General features: G+C 40.5%; 2 protein-coding genes across 2 annotated transcripts in view; both read left to right on the plus strand.

Annotated features, from left to right (window-relative positions):
* The first annotated feature begins 1575 nt into the window (after positions 1-1575).
* LOC149014535 (phosphoenolpyruvate carboxykinase (ATP) 1-like) lies at positions 1576-6595 on the plus strand. The gene is made up of 13 exons (XM_089157278.1): positions 1576-1633; positions 2070-2345; positions 2633-2811; positions 2980-3133; positions 3251-3335; positions 3814-3914; positions 4114-4412; positions 4493-4666; positions 4829-4894; positions 5200-5378; positions 5619-5788; positions 5888-6056; positions 6144-6595. The coding sequence occupies exons 2-13, from the start codon at positions 2074-2076 to the stop codon at positions 6285-6287; spliced, it is 1992 nt and encodes a 663-aa protein (XP_089013404.1). The 5' UTR covers positions 1576-1633; positions 2070-2073; the 3' UTR covers positions 6288-6595.
* A 384-nt stretch (positions 6596-6979) lies between these two features.
* LOC149014536 (uncharacterized) overlaps positions 6980-25812 on the plus strand; it is a 30912-nt gene continuing 12079 nt past the window's right edge. The window contains exons 1-5 of the mRNA XM_089157280.1: positions 6980-7475; positions 8285-8444; positions 9414-9506; positions 19079-19181; positions 19339-19501. Of these exons, the coding sequence (XP_089013406.1) occupies positions 7273-7475; positions 8285-8444; positions 9414-9506; positions 19079-19181; positions 19339-19501 (722 nt within the window). The 5' untranslated portion in view covers positions 6980-7272. The remainder of the gene's footprint in view (positions 7476-8284; positions 8445-9413; positions 9507-19078; positions 19182-19338; positions 19502-25812) is intronic.

A 25812-nucleotide genomic window follows, 5' to 3' on the forward strand; every position in this document is an offset into this window, starting at 1 on the left:
TGTAAACACTAATTAAAAAGTTGAATAACATGTCGAAAAATATTTGGTAAGGCATGCTTTTGGTCGATAGATGAATTGACTAGACAAATGCTTAGATGCATTCATGACAGGTGAAATTTGATACATGAGCTAACCAGGCAAAACAAAGTTTGGGAAGAGTGAAGCTTTTAAATTTTAAATATTAAGTTCGAATAAAGACTACTTTATCAATTTCTCATATATTTAAGAAAAATTTAATATAATGATTCCAGTAGATTGCATGAGTTAGTAACTTAAGTTCAGTACCTCATAAAATAATAATTATATTCAGGTTAACATGTTCTAGAAAATCACTTCCATGCTTGATATTGGAAAATAAAATTAACTTGTGACTCATGTCGATTTGATGCATGGGTGACAGCGGGCTCACTCATAAGTGGAGAATGTGATGTAAATCTCCATTTAAGATAAAATTTTGATTTTGAAAAGAAAAGGTCCTCCATTGATATATTAAAAAATTAATTATTTTTAAACATTGATAAGATAGTTGAGATTAAGATTTATTATATGCAATTGCATATCTACACATTTTTCTTTTTGTTTTCTTTTCCCCAAATTTATAAAGTAGAACAGACAAAAGCTCTGGGGAAGATGAGGGCTGAGGAGATTAACTTTTGTTCTTGAAGATATAAAACTCCATTTTTCATGACTCATTGAATTGTAAAAGAGAAAGCTAGATCAATGTCGTCTAATAGTAATAGCTATCCCATGCATGGAACAAGTTCATTTCCCTTAATTTTAAGACAAGATGATTAAGGGCCTCATGATAAACTTTAAAATGTCAATATTAATTTTCTTAACCAAAAAAGAATAAAATTACATAGAGATTCTAATAAGGCTTGCCATAAATACAACGACACCTTATGTTTGAAAATGATATACAACGGACACCTTATGTTACTTCTTATAGTCGGACCCATGAACCCCATTCCAGTCAGATCATTCTTTGCAGTTGTTAATATGTTAATCATTTAATGATCTAAAATGACAAACAAACCCACAAACAAGGCAAATCTCAAGTGTAAGTGCATAATAAAGTAATTAATAACATTCCACATCATTAGGGGTTTATTTGTCATTTTAAAGTAACTATGGCCGTATTTAAGAGTTTAGATCATCTCTCCTGACTTTACAACCACAAATTATGTAAAATCCACAAGTAAAAAAAAAAAAAATCCCATCACCCTAATCCTGTGGGCCCTCTGTAATTTGTGGTCAACAACGATCGGGGAAGACGATCCAGACTTGTATTTTGGAAACCAAGGGAGTGCTTTAATGGAGATGGCTGGGTTCAGGGTATAATAAATATTGTAAACTCAGGGGCATAAGTGCATATTTCAAAAAATGCAGGTTTTGTTATTGTATTTAGGCAAACCTCAGGGATGGTTTGTGCAACTTTCCCCAGAAAAACGTTTGTCCAGTTGTTTTTCATTTTCGGATTTTCATATCTGACTGTGGGGTCCAGTGATTTACCGAGGTCTTTAAAAGGAAGGCCATTGTGCTCTGTTTCCGCATTATTTCTCATCTGTTGTTCGAGCAATCGAACAGTTGCAGAGTTACAATTTTCCATTTCGTTACGAGTTCCCAGTTACTGGTGAGCGCTCCCTGTTTCCATCCTTATTTCTGTTCTTCCACATTCTGAACTTCGATTAATCTATTGCATGCTTAGAGATATATTTTCGTTTCTTCGATTTCAGTCTGTGGTGGCTGATCGTCATGATAATTTGGGGAGGAAACCTATTGATTTTAGTCTAATTAGTGGATTTGAGCTTTTAAGAAACGCTGGTCTTCCTTAGCATTGCGAGAAGATCTTAATTTTCTCCCTATGCATAATTTTAGAAGTCCCTCTGTTTTTTCTTTGCCTGAGAGCTCTTCTATAAATTTCCCACTTTTACGATTTTTTTGAATTTTTTGAACTTTTTTTCTTCTTCAAATCTGTGTTTAAACCAAGGGAAGCTATTTATTTGTTCTGTAATAAAGTGGGATTTTTCTTTTTGGCAACGGTTGATTGCTTGTTTGAAAATGTACAGGGAAATGGCGGGAAACGAGGCAGGGGTTTTGAATAGGAGCGCGGAATTCAGCTTCAAGAGCGGTGGAAGATTTGCTAGAATCCGAACCCATGTAAACAAAACAAACGGGATCTGTCACGATGATACTTCTCCTCCCGTGACAGCTAAGACGATCAGCGAATTGCATTCGCTTCAGAAGAAAAGATCGGCGCCCAATACTCCCGTCAAGGGAGCTCAAGGTGCTTTTGCCGTCATTTCCGAAGAAGAACGCCAAAAGCTCCAGCTCCAGTCCATCAGGTATTCTATAATCCACCCACCGTTCTCGGGATTCAAACCTTGATGTGGTGTTACCGTGTTAGCTCTTATATCAAATGTTAGCTGCTCAGAAATAGTTTATCAAAATTGGAAGCTTGAGCACCAAATTGTTTTCCATTGGACACAATGATCTATTATGGTTTTAGCACCATACAGGGCTGAGCAGGCAGTCGGATAGGTGATCGCTCGTGCCGGCGCCGGTGCTGCGACTGATTCAGATCCTTGAATTTTGTTACCACTTGTCTTACTTCCTCTTCTTTTATTCTCAGTGCTTCACTAGCTTCTCTGACGAGAGAAAATGGACCAAGAGTGGTGAAAGGAGACCCAGCACAGAAATCTGATGCCCCGAAGGTTGAGCACGTCGCACATCATCATGCCGCGCCGACCTTCGACAACAGTGATAGCTATTTAAAGTTTACCCACATCCTCTACAACCTTTCTCCCGCCGGTAATACTTCTATTCCTTCTTCTTTCTGTGAGCTTCGGCGTTGTAGTACCAATAGGCTGGCCCTATTATCGATTGCGTTAGCTTTCATTGGCCTTCTGTTTCTACTAATTAACTCTCTCTCTCTCTCTCTCTCTCTCTCTCTCTCTCTCTCTCTCTCTCTGCTTGCAGAGCTATACGAGCAGGCTATTAAGTATGAGAAAGGATCCTTCATAACCTCAAGCGGTGCCTTGGCGACATTATCTGGAGCTAAGACAGGTCGCGCTCCAAGAGATAAACGTGTTGTGAAGGATGATACCACTGCAGAAGAACTTTGGTGGGGAAAGTGAGTTATTCCTCTTCCGAGATTAACTTTTCTATTTTATTTTTTTAGTGTCTTCATGATACTTCGTTAATTCCATGGGATGAATTTTAATTGAATGCATTATTTTGCGGATCATAGGGGCTCACCCAATATTGAAATGGATGAGCACACCTTCTTGCTTAACAGAGAAAGAGCGGTTGACTACTTGAACTCGTTGGATAAGGTATCGTCAGTTCTCTGTTATTCTGTATCATTAATCTTCTTAAGATAACTTCATTCTACATAAACCATTATTTCTTTATTTTGTACATTTTAATACCTTGAACAATATGTTTGGGATTTCTCTGTACCAATGAACCTATCAAAAATATGATCTAGCTAGTCTATAAAGACTTGGAATTTCCTCTCTGTCTGCCTTATAGCATATGAATTGGGGACTAACCAGTTAGCACAAGGCTGGAAAAATATGTAAAATGAAGTATTAGCACTAATTTTTATCTGCATAACACAACAAAGACGTGCTGATTCTTGAGATTGAAGGGTCCTCTGAATAATGTTAAGTCAGTTTTAGAGTTAGCTAGGCTTCAAATCTCTTATCAATGTTGAAATTCTTGATTGGTGTGTTGCTTTTTATCCGATATTCTTCCTGTAGATAAGCTCTAGATGAGTGTCTGACAATCGGATGGTTCTGAAAATTTCAGGTGTATGTGAATGATCAGTTCTTGAACTGGGACCCAGAGCATCGTATCAAAGTCCGTATCGTCTCAGCCAGGGCTTACCACTCCTTATTCATGCACAACATGTAAGTACAGCATGGGAACAAGTTAGGCTTACACTTCTACTTTTTCTACACAATGAGATTAAGCTTTTCCAGATAAGTCTTGTTGATACTCTGATGATCATCTCTATCAGTTGAAATATAATCCCCTTTCAGTTCTAGGTTAAATTCAAATAGGCCCATACCATATAGTGTACAGTATGATAACTGTGTGAGGTGGCAGGTGTATACGACCCACGCCTGAAGAACTCGAGAGTTTCGGTACTCCAGACTTCACCATTTACAATGCAGGCCAATTCCCTTGTAACCGTTACACACACTACATGACATCCTCGACTAGCATAGATCTAAATTTGGCTAGGAGAGAAATGGTCATCCTTGGAACGCAATATGCTGGGGAAATGAAGAAGGGTCTGTTTGGCGTCATGCATTATCTCATGCCTAAGCGTCAGATCCTCTCCTTACACTCTGGCTGCAACATGGGAAAAAGTGGTGATGTTGCACTCTTCTTTGGATTATCAGGTACAGTGATCCATCCTGCCATTGTTTTATTCTGATACCCTGTATTACTGATGAGTCCTTGTTGACTATGCTTGCCTAAGGTACGGGAAAGACAACTCTATCAACTGACCATAATAGGTATTTAATCGGAGATGACGAGCATTGCTGGAGTGAAAATGGCGTATCCAATATTGAGGGGGGTTGCTATGCTAAGTGCATTGATCTTTCCAGGGAGAAGGAACCTGATATCTGGAATGCTATCAAGTTTGGAACTGGTAATATATTCTACCTTCCCAACTAAAACACATAGCCACTCTTATTATTTCTTTGTGAAATTATTGAATAACCATGCCACATGATATCCATTCTCTACCTCAACTTGATCAGATATGGACTGGGAATGGGATTTTATTAAAAAATTGCTTGTTTTGTGGCAGTGCTGGAAAACGTTGTGTTTGATGAGCACACAAGAGAGGTGGATTATTCAGACAAATCTGTTACAGGTAAACAGTATGACGTATAAATATTTAAATTCCAAGATTAAGGGTTGTCATAGTTTCTGCTTTTCCTTTTTCGGTTGAATATCATAAAGAGCTTTTGGCAATCTTTGGACTAGCTAGGAAGTAACAAGCCTATCCATGTTATACCATCTTTGTAGTGTGTTTTTCATTTTTTTTTTTGGGGGTGTGTGTGTGTGTTTCATACTTGACTAACCATTTCTTGTGCAATAGTTGCAAAAGGAGGAAAATATTGACTTGAAAGACAGTTATCCTTGATCAGATGTTTATACTCTGTTTTGCTTTTACAGAGAACACTCGTGCAGCTTACCCAATTGAGTTCATCCCCAATGCAAAGATACCATGTGTGGCCCCACAGCCAAAGAACATCATCCTTCTCGCCTGTGATGCATTCGGTGTGCTCCCACCAGTGAGCAAGTTGAGCCTGGCCCAGACCATGTACCACTTCATCAGTGGCTACACAGCTCTGGTACTGACCACATTCAATTATTTGGTTCTTTAAATTTCAAGCTTGTACACTCTCTTGGCAACTGTTAAGTCTGTTAGAAATCAACTGCATGTATGTTATGCTATGTTATGCATCTTAGTCCTGCATTTGCTCCATAATCGTGATCCAGAAGACGCCTCATAATTCCTCGTGCACTTCAAAATGCTTCTACATATTCTGGGATTTGCTGTCTTGTGACAAGCCTCTTGATGATGATAACAGGTGGCTGGAACAGAGGATGGCATAAAAGAGCCAACAGCAACATTCTCAGCATGTTTTGGTGCAGCATTTATAATGTTGCATCCCACCAAGTATGCAGCCATGCTGGCTGAGAAGATGCAGAAGCATGGAGCCACAGGATGGCTTGTCAACACTGGTTGGTCTGGTGGAAGGTATGTGCTGTATTGATACTTTCCCAAAATCTTCAACTTGTGTTAACAGAGATTTTTGGCTGATTCCTTGAAATTGCTTCTTACTTTTCTTCCTTGCAGCTATGGCTCAGGTAGCCGTCTCAAGTTGGCATACACTAGGAAAATTATTGATGCCATTCACTCTGGCAGTCTCCTTAAGGCTACATATGTAAAGACTAAAGTGTTCGGGTTAGAGATTCCCACCGAAGTTGAGGGTGTGCCTTCAGAAATCCTAGATCCAATAAATACTGTAAGTTAGCACTGTCTGTTGCATCTGCCCTCCATCAGGAAATAACTTAGATTCAGTTTCACTGACGAAATGAATATTGGATTGCAGTGGTCAGACAAGAAGGCATATGATGACACTCTACTGAAGCTTGCAGGTCTGTTCAAGAGTAACTTTGAGGTGTTTCTGGATCACAAGATTGGTGAGGACAACTCGCTAACAGAACAGATCCTTTCAGCTGGTCCTAACTTCTGATCTGGGTGAATGGAAGAAGAAATGGAACGAAAATAACATACATTGTGTTTGGCTGAGTGTGAAATAAAAGGAGGTTACACAATTTAAATGCAATTGCCAGGGTTATATATGTATATATTTATTTCCCTTGGTTTCTTGGAGAAAAAGAAAAATAAACAATTCCGGAAACTCGGATTCTCATCTAAGAGTTACTGTGGTAGTTTCTTAGCCTAAAACAATCCAGTTTAGACTAAATAAGATTCTCAATTTAGTCTACTATCTGTGATGATGTAATTTCGGCTCTTTGTTCATTCTGGGATGTGAATAATCGATGTAAGTTGATTTCTATAATGAATTACAAAGTTGGTTCTTTTTTCCAGATGTCTTTCTTTGTTCTGAGACTAATAGGCTCTCCACTAGGTTGGTTTTGGCATAAGTTGAAAGAGCAGCTTTGATTGATTTTTGATAATATACACACACAAGTCAGGTTCATCCATGGCTGGATTCAAAATGTACAGCAATAGATTATCTGGTCTCAAAGGGATTCGAATTCTTGATCTCATATTATGAAGCTAAATGATATCCGATTGTATTCCATTGTTGGATAATCCTTAGTTTTCTCATTGGCCCAGGCATGATCCCCTTATATATGCAAGGCTGGGACAGGTGCAGCCCGAGATCTTAGCTCACACCTCGAAAATTCCCCTTCGGGCTAGAAAGTCCAGACCAAGCCCTACCTGGCTCAGGGGTTCAGGGCAGGCTTGGGCTCGCCGTCACATGCACAATTGTTGGCTGTTCTTACCCTGTCACCCCGTTTCATGGCATGGAATTGCAGACACGTGTTGAAGTTACCTTTGACAGTTTCCTCTCTTCGAAAGAAAAGGGAGCCCATTGGAAACGTAGATAGATTTACAAACTTAATCTTCGCGGAAGGAAGTCGAGAAAAGATTTGCAGAGCCCTAAAATCTCAACTCTCTTATTTGAGATCACATACTTCGAGGGAGACATGGCCGGAGCTTCTTTTGAGCGGGCACTTACTCTCATTGCTGCCGCAAATAATCACGGCGATTTGGCGGTAAAACTATATTCTTTGAATCAGGCGAAAGAGATTCTATTGTCTGCAGAACCGGCACTTGCAGCGGAGCTTTTCCCGTTCATTTCTGAACTTCAAACGTCTCCCGAAAGCTTGGTTAGGCAATCACTGGCCGAGTAAGTTCGCTTATCTCAAGTTTGATCGGCTTTTGGCTTCAAACTACGATGCAAGATCTTCACTTTCTGCGGTTTCGTTGTTGTGTAATTCAAAAGTGGTTTGCATTCTTCTGTTTAAGGCTAGTAACGAACTATTTGCACTAATTTACTTATACTTTCTGAGCTTCAAACGTCTCCCGGAAGCCTGGTTAGGAGATCACTCGTTGAGTAAGTTGGCTAATCTCAAGTTCGATCCGCTTTTGGCTTCAAACTACGATGCACGATCATCACTTTCTGCGGTTTCGCTGTAGTATAATTCAAGATTGGTTTGCCATCGTTCTGTTTATGGCTAGTAAGGACTTATTTACTCTGGTTTACTTATACTTGGTTGCCTTAGTAGGGTGCTGGGTGGGAGTTTAATTCCTTATGCGAAACAAACTGCTACCTGGAAATGATCATAAGCAAGTGAACTCGATTATTTTGTTTCACTACGAAGGAGAAGACGCAGGTTATAGCCTTGAATGTCTTCTATCCCTCTCAAAACAGATGTGCGCGCGCATTTAGACAGCGAAATGGCCGGAACATTCTGACTTTCCAAAACTTGGTCTTCAACAACAATAACATTTACATGTTTTACATTTCTTGGCATCTTTTCAAGAACTTCTTTCATTTCTTTCCTTCTATCCCCATCTTTTTAATCAAGTAAATGCTGGATTTTGGCTCATACGTGTGCTTCAATTTTTTTTTCCGTAGTATTATTTGAAATGATCAACACTTGCTTATATAACTTATCGAGTTGTCCTTCTCTGAGTCCCATCTATCTGTGGCAGGGTGGTAGAAGAACTTGGTGTTAAGGTGATGGAGCATTCAACCATATTGGTGCCAGTGCTATTGACACTGTTAAGAGATGCTGCTGCTGCTGTAGTGCGACAATCTATTATTAGTGGCACAAATTTCTACTGTAGCTTCCTTGAAAAGATGGCAGTGCAGGTTCTTCTCATTCTAAACTGCCTGTTTTGTGATAGAGATTTATTCTTGTTTTGTCTTTGGTACTTTATTTTAGTCCTGCAATCATATTACTAAGATCTCCTTTTCAGCCTCAGCAATGTCTTTCTTCTATTTCCTTCCTTATGATGATGAGTTTGCATATTACTGACAATTATCAAATCATCATAGGTTTCAATAATTGAAAGAACCATCTAGGCTTCATACCTCATGGCGTCGATTGGATCAACCACCAGTCCAACCAGTCTTGATGAATCCCAAGACAAATCTTCAACGGAAGAGAGCAACAAAAGCTTTTCATTATTCAAGTTTGTGTCCACTGCTTTCCCCTTGTCAACCTTATATATAACTCAAAAATAAACTCCTACACTAAAATGGAAAGGCCCAACCCCATCCTGAACCTATTCAGTAACTTAAATTGACTAGGAAACTGAAGTGGACTCCAAACAGAGCCCTAATAGAGCCCTACTAAACAACCAAAGAGAACTACTAAATTTACTACTTTAGTTGAACCAGGTTAATTTAAGTAGTAATCACCAAAATAAAACTATGGAACTAAAACCATTAATCTTGTACGCCACTAGGTCAATTTAAGTAGACAACACCAAAATAAAACTAGGTATGGAACTAAAAAAATTAATCCTGTATGCAACCTAATTACCCCTATTTAAGCCTTAAAAAGTATATCTTCATACAAAACCCATGGGATCAAACAAAAGGATTAGGCCTTTTTTTTTTTGGAGGGGGGGGAGGTGGGATTGAGAACTGTAAGTACTTATTGTGCTCTAGAGTTTACTTGTTGTTTTGCTGTTATTTGTGTCAAAAACACCAATTTGTGCACACTCTCTTTTAGAAAAATTTATTCTTCATTTTCATTATACTTTCACTTGTTCCAAGAGTTGGTTATTTCTTCCTTCTTTGCCAAACTAATATTTTTTTTTTTGAAAATTATAGTTTCACTTATCTGGTAGAGTTGAAAAGTGGCATGAAGAACTATGGATGTTGATGGCTAAGTTCAAAGAATCTGTTCGTGAGATTGCATTGGAGGTATGCATTTACTTCAACTATCAATTCAATGTTGATGCTAGTTAAAATTTACCTTTGTCTAATCAGTTGCACACTTTTGAATAGCTAGGACTTGTATAGTCATTCCTTCTCAATACTTGTCTTGCAAATTTTAATGCTCGGGGATTGTCCCTACAGTATTCAACGAGGAATTCTGGATAATAGTGATTCAACTTCTCCCAAGATTCAAGATAGGAAAATAATATTCAAAGAACAAGGGATTAACCTCTTTCACCATGTCATCTTCCAGCCCTCTGCTTGGCGGCCCTCACCCTTCATCCTCTCGTGATCCTATCTGCAACTCTCCCTTCATCAACTTTGCTGCATCTTAACCGTGGAATTCCCTCTTTCCCTCCTTCTCTGGTTCTCCTACCGCTGATTTTTCCCTCTCCTTCTTCCCCATTTGACCTCTTTTCCTGCTCTTGTCGTTTGTTGCCCATCCTCTGCCACTGAAGCTGGTATCCTCTGCTGGCAATCTGCAATCATTGGCCAATTTTGGTATTGTCAAAACCTCTATATCTAAACAATGGAAGTCTGTTGGTTTAATGGACTCTTTCTTGCTAGACTCTGGTATTTTCCTCTTCAATTTCAGCTCCTCTGTCTGCAAATCCCGTGCTTTAGAAGTCTGGAAGGCTCCCCATGGTTTGTGGGTAAATCTCCAATTTTCATTAAACCATAGGAGCCCTCGTTGCCTCTCCGCAGGGTCGACTTCAACTTAATTCCCCTATGGATCAACTTCCCTGGTCTCCCTCTGGAATTTTAGAATCAAGAATGTCTAGGTCGTATCGGTTCTGCCATTGGTCACCCTCTTTACACTAAACAAAAAACTCTCTTGATGAGATGTCTGTCTTATACCCGTATTTGTGTTGAAGTTTCTGCTGCCACATAGCTACCTTCCTCCATTTCCATTGAAGATGAGAAGGGCCTCTATTTCTCTCAAATTGTGGTTTACAACTGGATCCCTTTGAAATGCTCTTATTACTGCTTCTTTGGTCATGACAACTCCGTCTGCAACTTTGGTTTGCTCGCTGCTTCTCCTCGAGTTGCCTCTAAACCTCTTCCTGATGAAAACATGCCACAAGAATTAGTTGCCGTTATGCCTACTTCCATCATCGACATCCTTGAAAAAGTCACTGTCGATGACTCCTTTGCCCCTGTTGCCGATCTATTGAAGTTGCTGATGTCGCCAAGACCAAAACCTACTGGTGCAAACGTTGTTGAAAGAAGCATCATGGCCGTACAGTTGATGGAACTACTCCTTTGCCTACTGTAGTTGACACGACTTTTGCCTCTGCTCTTGGGCTAGCTACCGGTGGTCCTCAATCCTTGACCTCCTAGTCACAGACTGATTCAGGTATGCTTTCTCTAGCCCCTCGAGTATGCACAAACACTTTTCCCCTTCCCGTCATCCCATTGCCTCCCTCATCTGATGCCCCTCTGCAAGTTTCCCAAAGTTCACATCCTGTCACCCCCGGATTTTTGTTCTCGGCTGCTCCGATATCCTCCATGCAAGCCCACTTTTCCGACACTTGTCACGATTTAATCTAACGGTTCTTATAATTTATATATTTTTTTAAATGTTGAAATTCTTTGTAATTTACAGTTACACACCCTTAATTTTAGGTAATATTACAAAAGAAGGCCAAACTTTGGGGATGATTCAAATGACGATTTAGATTCAAGAAAACCCTAGCCCTGTCCAATGTGTTGTTCGCCATTTTCTTTCAGGGAACCTGGAAGTTAACCTTGTGGAGGAGGCGATGACTTCCAAATGGGTAACTAAGGTTGCAGAGAAGAAGGGCTTTCTGCTTGTCGGTTGAGTGATGGAAGAGATGAAGAGAGATTGAGTTGAGTATTACCAAATCGTACTCGGAGTTGAGAGAGACGAATGCTTAAGAAAAGGAGAGGGAATGGCGTTAGTTTAAAAGCTTTTTTAAGTTTAGAAAAACCATGAACTTCCCCCGTATTTCTGCAAATCATAATGAAGAAAGATGGAAAAACCTAACACTAAAACCCATCTTCGTTCCAATCCCATATCCGTTTTCAATTGAACCGCAGTTGCAGAGGAATGCACAGAAAACCCTTAAGCAAACCTAGTTTAGCAAACAATTTTAGAAAACCTAGTTTATAGATGTGTGGGTTGATTCGCACAACTCAAATGATGGCTAGGGTTTTAGGTCTTATACAGTAAATTCGATAACTCGTAGGTAATTTTTTTGCAAATTTCAAAAGATAATTGACTAAATGGATTCAATTACCATATTACCTATAATGATCATCGTTAAAATTAAATGTAAAACATGTGTTGGATAACTATGCCTGATATCCACGCAGGTGCAAACAAAAATATGTCACCCCTTGCCATGGCGATCTCCCTGACAACCTTATCACATCTTCAGCTCCTTCTTTACCCTTTTTTTATTTGGTCCTATTGTGCCTAATGCGCTGGTTTGTGGTGGTCCCCAATATCTACCACCTGTCTCACCCATTAGGTCCCATATTTTAAACCCCATTGGATCTTCGCCCATTTTCCAAGCCCAATATTTGGCCCATTTACGTCCTATGTTCCTATACCCACTTGGGCCTCTAAACTATTCGGCCCATCTTAAACCAATTTTTAACCCAACATCCCTGGTCCCTAGCCCATCTACCCTTGGACCTAAAATCTCTTTTACCCCATCCCTGAACCTGGGTCCAAATACCCAAGGATCTGTGGCCTCTTTTAACACAACCCTCTTGCACCTGAGCCCTTCAAACCCTAACTCAAATCCTTTCTTGATCCCAACATTTTCGAAACCCCTTTCCCTATTGGTTCCCCCTTTGTGTGAGGCCTTTTCACCTTGTTGTGAGTTTCAGTTGGGTCCCCCCCGCATTTTTTATTCCCCCAACCCCATTTAATGATAGGTCTGATTGCTTATTTGGAATGTTAGGGGCTTAACTCCCTAGCTAAGCAAGCTGAAGAAAACAAATACCATCTATGACTTAAAAGTCTCTTTTTGTGCCTTTCTTGAGAATCATGTCCAATGTGCCAATGCCCATTGGATTGCTTAGTCCCTTGCTTCCTCTTGGTCTTTTATTTCAAACTCGAATCTTCAGCCAACGGTTGGATTTGGATTTTGTGGGACTTGTCAAAATTCTAAATCACTCTCTTGTTCGCATCTCCCCAATTAATGCATTTTCGCATCTCTTCTCCTTTTTTGTCTTCCTCTTTCTTTTTCTCCATTATTTACGTTTTCAATCAGGCTTCTTCCCGTGCTTCCCTCTGAGATGACCTTCGTGCTATCTTTTCCTCTATGTCTGGTCATCCTTGGGGCTTAGGTAGGGACTTCAACATTGTCCGCTTTTCCCATGAGAGGGTGGTGGTTGTGCGCCCCCCCAGGTGGCTGTTGATGCTTTCAATTCTTGCATCGAGGATCTGGGTTTGACTGATCTCCTGTGGTCTGGCCATCACCTTACTTGGTCTAATCACAGATTTAGGTCCGATCATATTGCTTTTAAGCTTGACCGATTCTTAGTAAATGATCCTTGGCTCTCTTGCTATCCCTCCTCCTATGCATTGTTCTTCTCTCTTAGTCTCTTTGATCACTCCCCTTGTCTCCTCCATCTTCAAGACTCCTCTTCCTTTGGCCTTAAACTCTTCAATTTTTTCGACATGTGGCCTTCTAATCCCTCTTTCCTTCCCATCGTGAGTGAGGCCTGGGGGAAGCCTGTTCATTGCCCTACTCTCCCTCTCATTGTGTTCGTTGGGAAGCTTAGAAATACTAAGGATGCTCTCTGTTCTTGGAACTCTTCCACCTATGGCAATATCTCCTCTAGGGTCTCCTCCTGTCGCTCCGATCTCTTAAGAGTCTAATCTCTCCTCCAAGTTGACCCTCTTTACCCCTCTCTTGCCAATGACGAGAAGTCTCTCTCCTTGGAGCTTTTCTCCCTTAGCTCCCAAGAAGAAGCTTTCTTTGTTAGAAAGCGCGTCACAACTACAATTCCATCTCCATCCTTCTTGCTACAGATGGCACTTGGAACTCTGACCCTCCTGGTATCAAGTTTGAGGTGATCTCTTTTTTCTCGGGCCTTCTCGCCCCTCCTTCCCTTCCTCCTCGTTCTTCGCTTACCCCTCCCTCCTTAACAAGTTCATTGACCCTTCTTCCCTTGATTCTCTTTGAGTCATCCCCTTCATTGAGCATATCCTCTTAGTTATCCGCTTCCACAAAGCTAATCGAGTTTGGAGGCCCGATGCCTTTAGCACGGGCTTCTTCCTTGCCACCTGGGACTTTTTGGAAGAGGGTCTTGTTCGTGTGGTCCGTAGTTTCTTTTTTAATCCTTCTCAACTTGCCTCCATCAACCAAACCTACCTTGGCCTAATTCCCAAATCTCCCGGGGCCTCTGCTCTTACGAATTTCCATCCCATTTCTCTCTACAATCTCCTCTATAAATTCATCTCCATGATCTTAACCAATCGGCTCAAGAAAGTTATCTCCACCCTAGTGAGCCCTAACCAATCAACCTTTATATTGCAGTATTGTGGATAATATCTTCCTTTGTGTGGAGATTATCTGGGGGTTCGACAGAGCCTCCCATTCCCCTGCTGCCCTCCTTAAAGTTGACCTCATAAAGCTTTGATTCCATTCGTTGGGACTTTATTAGTGAGGTCCTCTTTGCCATGGGCTTCCCTCCTACTTTTGGTCACTAGATTGAAGTCTACATATCCTCTCCTCACTTATTCATATTACCAACGACCCTCTGACGGTTACTTTCCCTCCAGGTTTGGTGTTTGCCAAGGGTGCTCCTTATCCCCCTTCCTCTTCTCTCTGTCCCTGGAGGTTCTCTCTCGGATCCTCCAATCCAAAACTGACCAACTCATTATCTCCCCCATTCCTAAATGCAGAGCCCTCAACCTAACTCATCTAGCCTTTGCGGACAATCTTATGATTTTTTCTAAAGCCTCCCACTCTTCTATTTCGTCCATCCTTTCGGCCCTCTCTTACTTTGAATCCCTCTCCGGTCTTAAGGTGAACCTTAACAAATCTTCTATCTTCCTTTCGGGTGTCTTTGACTCGGTTCGTGGCACTCTCCCTTAGTTTATTGGTTTCAAGCTAAGTTCCTTTCCTGTTGTCAACCTGGATCTCCCCCTCATCCCACATCCGTGAGAAACTCCAACTTTGGAAAGGCAAGCTTCTTTCTTATGCGAGCAGGGTGGTTCTTATCAAATTTGTCCTTCAGTCTTCCTATCTCTAGTGGTGTGGTATCTTCTCCATTCCTAAATCTACAATCCACTCCATGGAAAGTCTCTTTTACACCTTCCTTTGGAAAGGCCAAGAATCTTCTCGTTTCCTTCACCTTATTAGCTAGGCAGCCATTTGCGAGCCCAAATCCAAGGGTGGTTGGGGTATCCGTCGCATTTGTGATGTTAATGTGGCTTGCCTTATTAAGCTCATTTTGAAGATTGCTTCCAAGCATGATTCCATTTGGGTCAACAGGATCTATTCTTACTTCCTCAAATCTAACTCGATATAGACGGCCCCCACCCCTTCCAAGTTCCAACCCTTCTTGGGTTTGGAGGAAGATTTCTCCTCTTGCGGCCTATCGCTCTTTCTGCCATTTCCATTGGTCCCTCCATCTCCTTTTGGCTTGACCTATGGCATCCAATGGGCATTCTCTTCACCATTGTTGGTCCCCGTTCGGTGTATGAGTCCCGTATACGCAAATTTACCCCCCTCTCCACATTCATCTTTATTGGCTCTTGGTGTCCCCTTCCTCACCCCTGTCTCACACAAGCTTGGTCCTCCCTTCCCCCTCTCATGGATATCCCCCAAGACATCACAATTTGGCTTCCCTTCTCTTCCAATACCTTCACCACTTCCTTTACTTGGAACCTTTTCCGCTCCCACTTCCTTAGGGTTTAGGGTTAAAGGGCACATTCCCCGTCACTCCCTTACCCTTTGGAGAGCCCTAAACCTTGGTCTACCTAGCAAAAGTTTCCTCATTAGCCGCCATATCCTAGCCAACCCTAACTGTGTACTTTGTTGGAATATTTTAGTAGACATTGACCGTCTCTTTTTCACTTGCCCCTTTGCTAGTCCTTTGGAAGAAAGCCCTTTCCTCTATTTGGCCCTGTTTGCACCGCTCATGGTTTTGCTCAAGATTGGTCTTGGATATTGCGTACTTACTGGGGTTCTTCTATTTGTGATCATGTTGATAAGCTTGTTTTTTGTGCCACCATCCACCACCTTTGGTGGGAATGTAATGTGAGGAGATGGACTCCCAAATCTTGCTCTTTGGACATGATTTGGAAAGTCATCTACTTTGATGTTTTCTTTAGGCTTTTGTGTTTTCCCCACCCCCTTGTTGCGGACACCCCAGGGAATAGGCTCATTGTTGTTACCTGGGGTCTTGATTCTGTCTTCCGGTTCCCCTCTTGGTGGTCGGTCCCCTTGTACATTCTCTTTCTTAGTTTAATTTATTTCATTATTCACTCCCCCCCCCCCCCCCCCCCAAAAAAAAAAAAAAAACAAAACAAAAAAAAACAAAATAGTCTCCCCATATTTGGCTCAAGAAAGACCAGAAGAAGAAAATTTTGGAAACCGGATGAAGTGGGGTTTGTTGTAATGTCTAAGAGGGAAGAATCAAAGGAAACAAGTTGCATTTTGGGGAGATTTGAACTAGGGCAGTAATACTCAGTTCAGCCTTATCCCAACTGAATAGGGTTTGCTGCATGGATCCTATTTATTCAATAAGCTGCATTTTAAGCCATACAAGATTCCAGTCAAGCTTTACGCGTCTTTTCTTACTTCACCTATCTAGTATGGTTATTTTAGACCTACCTTTTGCTCTTTAAACTTTTTTCAATGTGGAATAACCCACTTTTTCACATGAGGGTATTCAAGGGCCTTTGCTGCACTTTTCCATGTCACCTCAAATGGTTTGCTGCTACTTGTCATTAATAGAGGCAATGCCTGGGTTTGCTCTAATTTGTTCATTCTTTATTCTATCTTTCCTAGTTCATTCACCACAACATATTCATTTAACTTGCTTTAAGTTTGTTTAAATGTTATTTTTATTTTTATTTTTATTCTTCAACTTTTAGCTCCATATGTCATTGCTGGGAGGATAACTGTTTGATAGAATTTCACTTTGAGCTTTAACTGGATATGTTGTTCGCACAACAAACTCCAGATACACGCCTCCATTACAGCCTCCATTTGTCCTTCTTAAGTCATGATTGAGCCTAGCTAAAGTTATAACTTTGTCGTAAATCCCTGTCATCAATTTTCATCACCCCGTACACTTTCCTTTTGTTACTAAATTTACACAGTCAAATCTATTACATGGTTGATTTCCATCAATCCTAGTTGGCACTTATCTTAAAACCCCTCGATTACTAGGTTGATCTTTATAAATACCAATTACCAAAAACAATATCATCTGAAAAAGCATATACCATGATGTAGATCTATTCACTGGTTTACAATATCACAGGAGGAAGAAGCATGGGCACCATGACCAGTGTCTTGCCCAACTGAGCTTGGTCTAGGTTTGTCCCACCTGGCCTTTCTAGCAGAACCCAGTTGAATATCAATTATGTTCTATATTTTGTCTTATTAAGAGATGAAGTCAGCAGCATGGTAAACAGATAGGCTAGATTGTAGAAGGCTGATTTGGTTTATTTTTATTTCCTACTAGTAAACTTCCACATTTATTTGGCTGATTTGGTTTTATTCTTATTTCCTACTAGTAAACTTCCACGTGCAAATGCAGGTGGGGCAAGTAGAAATGAAAATAAAACAAGTAAAATCAACTGATTGGATTGTAGATTTACAAACTTAAAAAAGGAGAAAAAATAATTAAATTGTTGAATTATCGATAATTATTTGTTGAAACATCATTATTTGGTTAATTATTATAATATAAAAACATAAAATTATTCAAAAAAGAAGATACAAAGAGTGAGGTCTTTTTTGGACATAATTAATTATATCCTTTTATATAAAATTATTCAAAAAAGAAGATACAAAGAGTGAGGTCCTTTTTGGACATAATTAATTATATCCACTCAGTTACTGGCTGCGGGTATTTTGGGAAGTAAGAAGGTAGCCATGGCTATTGAGTTCATGCTTTTATAATAGTAGTATGATATGATGTTGGGGCAAGTTCATTTTAGTCAGTCTTTGTTAGGCTATTAGTTTCCTATCTTGTGTACTTTCTAGTCCTTCCTAATTTTGCACTCTTTACATTTCGGATGTAAATTTCTTCCTTTTTTGAATGCTTTCTAAATTTTAACATTTTGTTTTGATAAAGCCTACCCAATCTATATATACGGGTCAGTTAATCTCAGATCCTGGATAATGGCTCCTAGTTGGCCCCTACTGATCTAGGGCTACATCAGAGGCCCTTGCCTGATAGATGGTTTTACATTCTTCTTTCAATTAACTTCCTCGCTCAATTAATTTTTCTTGTGTTTTACCTACTGCTGATCTGACAATATCTATTGAATGGATCTGCTGCTTTAAATCTTGATAATTGACCCTGAGTCACTGATGATTGCTGCTGGAAATACTGACTAAGACCTATTGGCAATCTTCTGTGGATAGACTTATTCAGAGAAATTCCTTGTACTTTAAGGAGATTGATCTGCCCAAATCTGTGATCTGTTGGAGATCACATATTGAAGTTATTTTCTAAATGTAGAGAACGTGACATTTTCTGGGATTTGGAGGGAATTTGAATTACCTTTGAGTCAATATCAGGAATCCTCACAGCTATGATCCAGAATCAAGAAACTCGTCTATTTTTCATTCGCTGTGCAACTTTCTGGGTTTGTCCCTCTATTCCAGATCCTGATTCAATAATAATCTTTGGCCTGTTTGAATGTTCAAACTGTGGTTCTTAATTTTCTTGATCAGAAGCTTTAAGCAAGCCTAGTAGGGTTTCATATTGATTTGTCGACTGTATGTTTAAATATCTGAGTCTGATAGGTATCATGGTGAAGGTTACATGGAAGCGAGCATTCTGTTATAGTCAGCCTCGTGGTATATTCTTCTGCATATCCTAGTGCGATCAAATTAGAGCCATTCTCTACTGGATATAGATAACCCTGGAAAGAAATGTTGTTCATTCCCTTTCATCAAGTAGGTAAAGTAGGTATGCAAGCACTTTACTCTATTGCAACAAACCTAAGGGGTAGGGAGTGCTACTAAAGTTCCTCGGACTTCCAAGCAGTTTTTCTTTTGGGCAGCTGTTCACTGTTGGATCTCACCAATCCAGCCCCCATGTTAGATCATCGTAGATCTGGTTTTGCATTATTAGTTTGAATATTTATCTTGCATGGGTTGTTTTCACTGGCTTCTTGCAGTCTTTTTCTGATTGAATGGACTGAATTATTCAATGAATTGTGATGACTATTTCCACGTATGTTTCCATTTGATTACTCTTTCATTTGAATTGACAATAAATTGGTTTGCCTGATAGCTTTTAATAATATCTATCTTTGATAGCTCTCTGAAACAAACTGGGATTTGATACTTGGCTAATGTAGAAGTTTGCTTGATGTGATCATGTAGCCTGGTTATGTCGGAACAAAGTTGCTGGCTATGAAATTTTTGGAGAAGTGCATCCTACTTTTCACACCTGATGACAATGATCCTGTGGCATCTGCTAAAGAAGGTATGATATTCTGATCAACTTCAATACTGAAAGGTTTTGAGTTACAAATGTCATTAGACATGTTTTCTTTTATTCTGCGCTTTAGTGTATGCTTTTGGCTTGTTAAAACTTCAGTTTTTGGAAGCACTTGACAAGTTAAATCTCTCAATGTTCACAGGAGAGGAGTTGATGTTCAATATTTCGTGGGTGGCTCAAGGCCACCCGATTCTGGATCCATCATTGTTAACTCAGGAAGCAAGGAAAAGTCTTGCCCTTCTCCTGGATCAGCTGCAATCAGCCAGTACCCTTCATGGCTCTTTGGTAGTCGTGCTAATCAACTGGTGAGTCATGCCTGTGTTTAGCATGGATTTTACACACTATGAAACTAGTTGGTAGCCTTAACTTAATAGTACGTTTGAGTTCATTTTTTAGGTGCTACTTTTGGTAGTGATTTTCTTTGTGAAGATATTTCAATTCAAAGACAGACAATATAACATTTACAGTCTCAGACTCACAGCTGAATTTGGCTTGGTGCGGTATAATATCCTTAATCATGTTTCGTGAAATTTATATCATAGGGGTTACCTAGTCAATGGCCGGGTTGGTTACTTGGGTAGGGGCTGCATAAACCCTATCCCTACCCTAGGAACCAACTGCACCCAAATCAAACTCACCCCAGCCAGGGTATAGGAACCCAAACCCTTCCGTGCCAGGATTTTTCCTAGCCTACTGCCCTGATTGACCCAACCCTAGCCATTAGATTTGGAGGCTGGTGGGACAAGCCGAAGGGACTGTGACACGATTAAGTTGACTCCCATGTCATTCTACTTGCAGGCTTTCAACAGTCATTGATGTTTTCCAGATTTTCTTCCAAGCAGTGATGATATCTGAGATGGCTATCAGAGTTCCCCTCCCCTCTTGATGGCTGATGCCCTCTGAAATTTCTCCTTACCTCCCCTTTTCCCGTTGTTTCCTATGCTTCCTGATAAACTCTGCCAATGATCTCTCCTCCTCCCATCCCTCCACCTGACCCACTCACCTCCACCACTGGTTGTTAGCCCTGGAACTCTCTCTTCTCTTCCTATGACGCTTCCCATGCCGCTGATAATAACCTTTGCTTCATCCCCCTATCTTTGACGATAACGCTTCCCTCGGCCATTGCCCCTCCTTTGCTCTTAAGTTTGGCACCTATCACTGGTAATCAGCTCGGCTAGTTCCTTGGTTCTCAACCGCATTCAATATTTTTTGTTCCTCTCTAAGCAATGACAGCTCCAGGACCCCCTGGAAGTTTACCTCTTGAACTTCAGCATCTTCATCTTCAACTTCTCCTCCTCCTCTGGTAAGATTAAAGCGTTTGATGGCTCCCCTTGGATGGTAGGCAAATCCCAATTTTTCTGCGCCAATGGGAACTGTTTTCTCCTCTCCACAAAGTTGACTACAGCACCATTTCTTTTTGGATCAACCTCCCTGGCCTCCTGTTGGAATACTGGAACTCTGTTTGCCTCAGTAAGATTGGATCTGCGGCATCTGCCCTTGGAGTTCCTCTTTGCTCAGATGGACGAACCAAGACAATGAAACACTTTTCGTTTGGTTGAGTTTGTGTTACAGTATCTACTTGAAAGCCTTGCCTCCTTTCCTCACAATAAGAAATGATGAAGGCCTCTGTTTCGATCAAAGAGTTCCTACTGATTGGCTACCTCCTCACTGTGATCTATGCTCTGTTTTCTGCCATTTGTAACTGCAAATCAGCACCTCTCCCAGTCGTATGCACCATAGACACTTCTCTCTAGCTGCCGCTAATGGTTGACCCTATCGACTCCTCTCAGTTGAATCTGCTTGATTCTTTCTTGCTGAAAACTACTACTGTCCACTTCAATCCACCTCCGGCTCTCCCACCTGAACCTAACAGTTGCCAGAGAGGGATCCCCCCCCCCCCCCCAATTTCTGCCATCATGACCAACCTTTCTCCAGATTGCCACAGTGTAGAGCCCTCTGGCCCCTCTCAATTCTTGTGCCTGCTGTTGCTGCTGTTGCCCTACACACCCCTGCTGCCAACACTACTGCGGGCTCATCTCGAGCTTCCCCTACTGAAGCAACGACAGATGGTCCTCCTCGGTGTATCGGTTTGTCATTGCTTGGGCCAGTACCTCATGCCATCTTTGCATGATTCCCTTGTTCAGTTGCTTCTCTTCCCCTGCCATCCCTAAATCCTTGCTGCCGAAGGCCTCTTTCCCTTTTGAGGCAAACTTTTACCCAATTGCAATTGTTCCCTATAGCTTGCAACCACCTCCCTTGATAACCCAATGCTCCGATTTTGTTGCTTCGTGCTCGCCTTTCTGATCCTGCTTCCTCCTCTTCTCTTAACTGTGATGACCATCTGTTGGGGCCAAAACTACTTGTGTTCCTTTGCATGTGGGTCCTACCCTAATCCTGCTTCCCTTCTGTCTTCTGTACCTGCCACCACCTCTTCATCTCATGCCAACTCCCTCTCGTTGCACCTCTATTGAACCCCCTTCTAACCCTTCAACCGCTGGCCCCTCTAGTCCATCAAACCAAACTCACCTGAACCCTTTTAACCCAAACCCGATGATGTGAATCAGTTGTCAATTAGGGTTTACACTTTAGAGTACCCAATGTTTCAAGTAATAGGGCTGTTTTGGAAGTTCTAGAGTTGGGAATAGGGTGGGGCTAGGTTTGGCTAGGGTTCTAGGAGCTATGGTTTCATCAAGCTTGATACGTTGCTGTCATGTTGAATTCAGATTTGAATGTTTAAGTTTAGGGTTTTGGATCTTGGGTTTTTATGGGAATTGGGGTTTCTAGGGTTTGGACTGGGGCTAGGGTTAGGTTGAGTGTTCCGGTAGTGATAGGGACACTAATTCTAAAAGGGTTTAGGATTTGGTTGATAGAAAATTCTAGGGTTCGGGGGGGGGAGTGGGCTGGAAGCTTGGGAAGGTAAGGGGACCGTGAAGGGATTCTATTTCATATAGGGGATGGGGCAATCTTGGGTCTAGAATGCTGCTGCATTTCTGGCTTTAATTTCTGGAAGTTCTAGAAGTTTCTGCAAGTAGAAAAAGAAGAAGAAGAAGAAGAAGAAGAAGAAAAGAAAGAAAAAGGGCTGGGATTTGTAGTCTAGGGTTAATGGAAGGTAGGGGATTAAGGTTTTGGGTAGGGGGAGGGGCTATAGAGCTGCCGCAGGGTTTAGGGGGGGGGAGATGAGAGCTTGCAAGGGGAAGGTGGGGAAGGGGCTGGACTGATGAATTATAGGGTTTGGAGGGGTAGGGGAGGGTTGAGGATGGATGGGATAGGAGAAGAGGGAAAGGGGCTGGGATTGGGGAGGGGGCTTGGTACTTAATTGGAGATGGAGACGGAAACTGGAAATTGAGACTTCTGCAGAAATTCTCTCTTTTAAAGAGCCGCAGGCTCCCCCAAGAACTCCTAGCTTATGTCCTTCAATTCTCAATTAATTTTATAAATCATGAACTCTGCTGATCGCAATATCATGAGGCTTATTTATAGCCTTGATATCTCTCCCTAGAACAGTCCAAATTGACTTTTATGAGTAGAGATGTGGAGTCCTGCAAGAAGTAGAACAAAACTAGAGCTCCTTCATGACTTAGGAATCCTGATTTAACAATGACTCTTCAATAACTTAACAAATATGGACTCAAACTCAGAAACAAAAGTAGGTCCACGGTCTCACAAACATAGTGTACCCAACTAAACCAAAGTGGATTCAACCGAAAAACTGCAAAAGTACCAGAATACCCTGCTGGTATTAGGGGCCTAGGGTTTGGGGAAGCAACCCTATGCCCTGGATCTGGTTCACATCAATTCTCCCCTTCTTGAAATCATTCATTTCTAGGCCGTTACATTTGGCTACAGCTAGTCTTGGAGTTGATATTCAATTTGTTATGTTCTGTTTCATTTTCTTCTTAAATTTGTTTCAAATATGTTGGCACACTTGGTGAAACCTGGTATGGGCTCATGAAAACAAAAATACTTTTCTAGCTACAAAATTCATTAAGTGCTCAATATATCCAGCTATCCAATTTTTCTGTTATCCTTGCTTAAAGTTGACTTTTGAGACCTTGAAATCTTACCATGGTAAAGGTATGTTTTCTTAACAAAATTATATCCAGTCTAGAAGACACAGTGAATGTTAAGATAGGTTTCAAATTTACAATCATAATGTTTGATGTTTGATTTTCTTTTTTGGTGGTAATGTGGTATTACATGTAATATACTTGTGAATACTTGGTTTGAGCTGACTATTTAATTTTTTGTCTAAAGAAAAATTTAATTTTCTTGATGACTTATCAAGGATGGCTTTCAGCGTTATTCTTGTATGGTTTTGAGCCAGTGGCTTGGTGACCATAATGATGTTTTGTTCGTTCACTAATCTTGACCATAATGATGTTGTTATGTTCATTTACTAATCTTGCTTCTTCTTTGAAGTAGGTAATGTGGCCTTGAATTATGCTACCTTGTTAGGCCTTTGATTATATTCTCCTGTATTTCATATGTCATCTTTCCATGTTTTTTGAATATTAAAGCCATAAAAATCCATGTTGGATTATGGATGCTCATTTGCTTGTGACATAGTTCCTGAATTCTGGAAGTTTAGTAGCCACTTAGCATAGCGGTATTCAATATAACTAAAGGCTAACCTAGCATAGAGGTATTCAATATAACTAAAGGCTATTAAACATGATACCATTGTGATGTAATTACGCATTTTCTACTTTTGTACTGTATTCACTATGATTTTGTCTTTCTCCTGTCTTTCTCCTGTCTTTCTTCTGTTTTTAATTCTTGAAGGGATTACTGAAGTCTGGAAACAGGCTATTGTACGATGGTTTGTTATGCATAGTATGCTGATCAGATATCTTGTATTGACTATGGAGTTAAGATGGAATTGTGGTGATTAATAGTCAAATTTGTACTTCTAGCTGGTGCATCGGCGGCTCAAATTGTGATGCCCCACATATTTTTATATAATTATTTTATTATTGTGTGTGAATGTGTCAGTCCTTAAGATTATTAAAGGATCATGATGTTTGGTTTGATGGTTTAATCAAATGGTTCAAGTGTAGTTAAATAATAGCTTAAATGAGACTAGTTGATATTTTGGTCGAGGTCAGACATCGCTTGTGGGTAGCATAACAGTGGAATTAGACTGAACTGAAAACGAGGAAATGATCAACATAATTTTCTGAATCCGGAGGTATTAATATCCTTACCTTAGAGTGGGCCCTACATAAGATAATAGAGCGGGCCCACGAGCCCATAAAGAAGCCCATTGTTTAATTTTATATATATAACACGAAATAGATTAAGAGGAGAGAGAGAGAGGGAGGAGGTGACACCTCCCTCTCCCTCCCACCTACGTGGTGCTATTTTCACAAAAGGGGCATGCATGAGATGTTATGGTATTACATATACATATAATATTCAAAGTATTACTTTATTAAGATAACATATAGAGAAAACTAACTTGAGGGAAAGGCAGACAGGTTCGTTTTTTTTTTTGGGGTACAAAGGGGCTTTATTAAGTTGGGGGATGGGGATATTAATATGCCTGAGTGAGAGTCGAACCCACAACCTCTTCACTAAGAGGTGTTGGTTTCAACCACTAGAACAGCTCTGCGTTGGCAAAGGCGGACAGGTTCCGCTTGCAGAGAAAAGACAGAGAAAGCTAAAGTCTACACGCAAAGAAAGAACGTAAAGAGAGAGAGAGAGAGAGAGAGAGAGAGAGAGAGAGAGAGAGAGAGAGAGAGAGAGAGAGAGAGAGAGAGAGAGAGAGAGAGAGAGGAATAGAAGAGAGGAGAATAACATGAGGAGAGAGAAGAGGAATAGAAGAGAGGAGAGAGAAGAAGTGGAGAGGAGAGGAGAGAGAAGAGGAAGAACGTGGAGAAGAGAGAGAAAAGAAAGAGGGGAGAGGAGAGAGAAAAATAGAAAAGGAAACCCCCTGTTGGCTCCCGCGTACTCGAAATAGTCGATAATTGTTAGGAATACTGGAGCGAGAGCGGATTTTTAACTGAACCTGAATCAAGACACACATGGAACAGGAACAAGTAAGTGATATCAACCAACCCATGTATGTTATAAGTGGATGATTCCACTTAGTAGACAGGTTGCATTCACATGTTAATATGAATTGATTTTATTTATTCACTTACACAATTTATGGAAATGCATGATATATTGTTTTGTGAATGGAATAGAAATGCATGGGATCAGATAACAGTTTAATGACTCGATTGAACTGCTTGGATTGAAATGTCGATAGTATTCTTGAGATGTTGAATTATGGATTGGAAATGATACTTATGTTTGTTAAATGTAGAATTATCATGCTTTCATGTTTAAATGATTGGATTGTATGAATTGTATCTAGTCTTATTCAGATAAGACTAAGTGATGATTAAAATGCAAAAGGTACATTGAAATGGACAGAGCATGGTAATGCAATACTGAAATTGAATATAAAAAGAGTAAAATAAAAAGAAATAAAATGTTAATGGCTTCTGTAAGTGATGCAAAATTGAAGACATATTTACGAAAGAAGAAGCCCATTGGGTCAGGCCCATCAAAGGCCTAAAGTTGTCACCTGAATCAGCCTATGATTTTCATGAGCTAAGGCTGTTTTAGT

Source organism: Hakea prostrata, chromosome 5 (genome assembly GCF_041222555.1).
Source record: "Hakea prostrata isolate BN-2017 chromosome 5, UWA_Hpros_2, whole genome shotgun sequence".
NCBI classification, from domain to species: domain Eukaryota; kingdom Viridiplantae; phylum Streptophyta; class Magnoliopsida; order Proteales; family Proteaceae; genus Hakea; species Hakea prostrata.

Excerpts from the sequence above, each read along its gene's own strand:
- LOC149014535 (XM_089157278.1), top strand. The coding sequence starts at position 2,074 with ATGGCGGGAAACGAGGCAGGGGTTTTGAATAGGAGCGCGGAATTCAGC. Across the intron at positions 4,895-5,199 it reads TTCAGACAAATCTGTTACAG|AGAACACTCGTGCAGCTTAC; the intron begins GTAAACAGTATG and ends TTGCTTTTACAG. Across the intron at positions 5,379-5,618 it reads TCAGTGGCTACACAGCTCTG|GTGGCTGGAACAGAGGATGG; the intron begins GTACTGACCACA and ends TGATGATAACAG.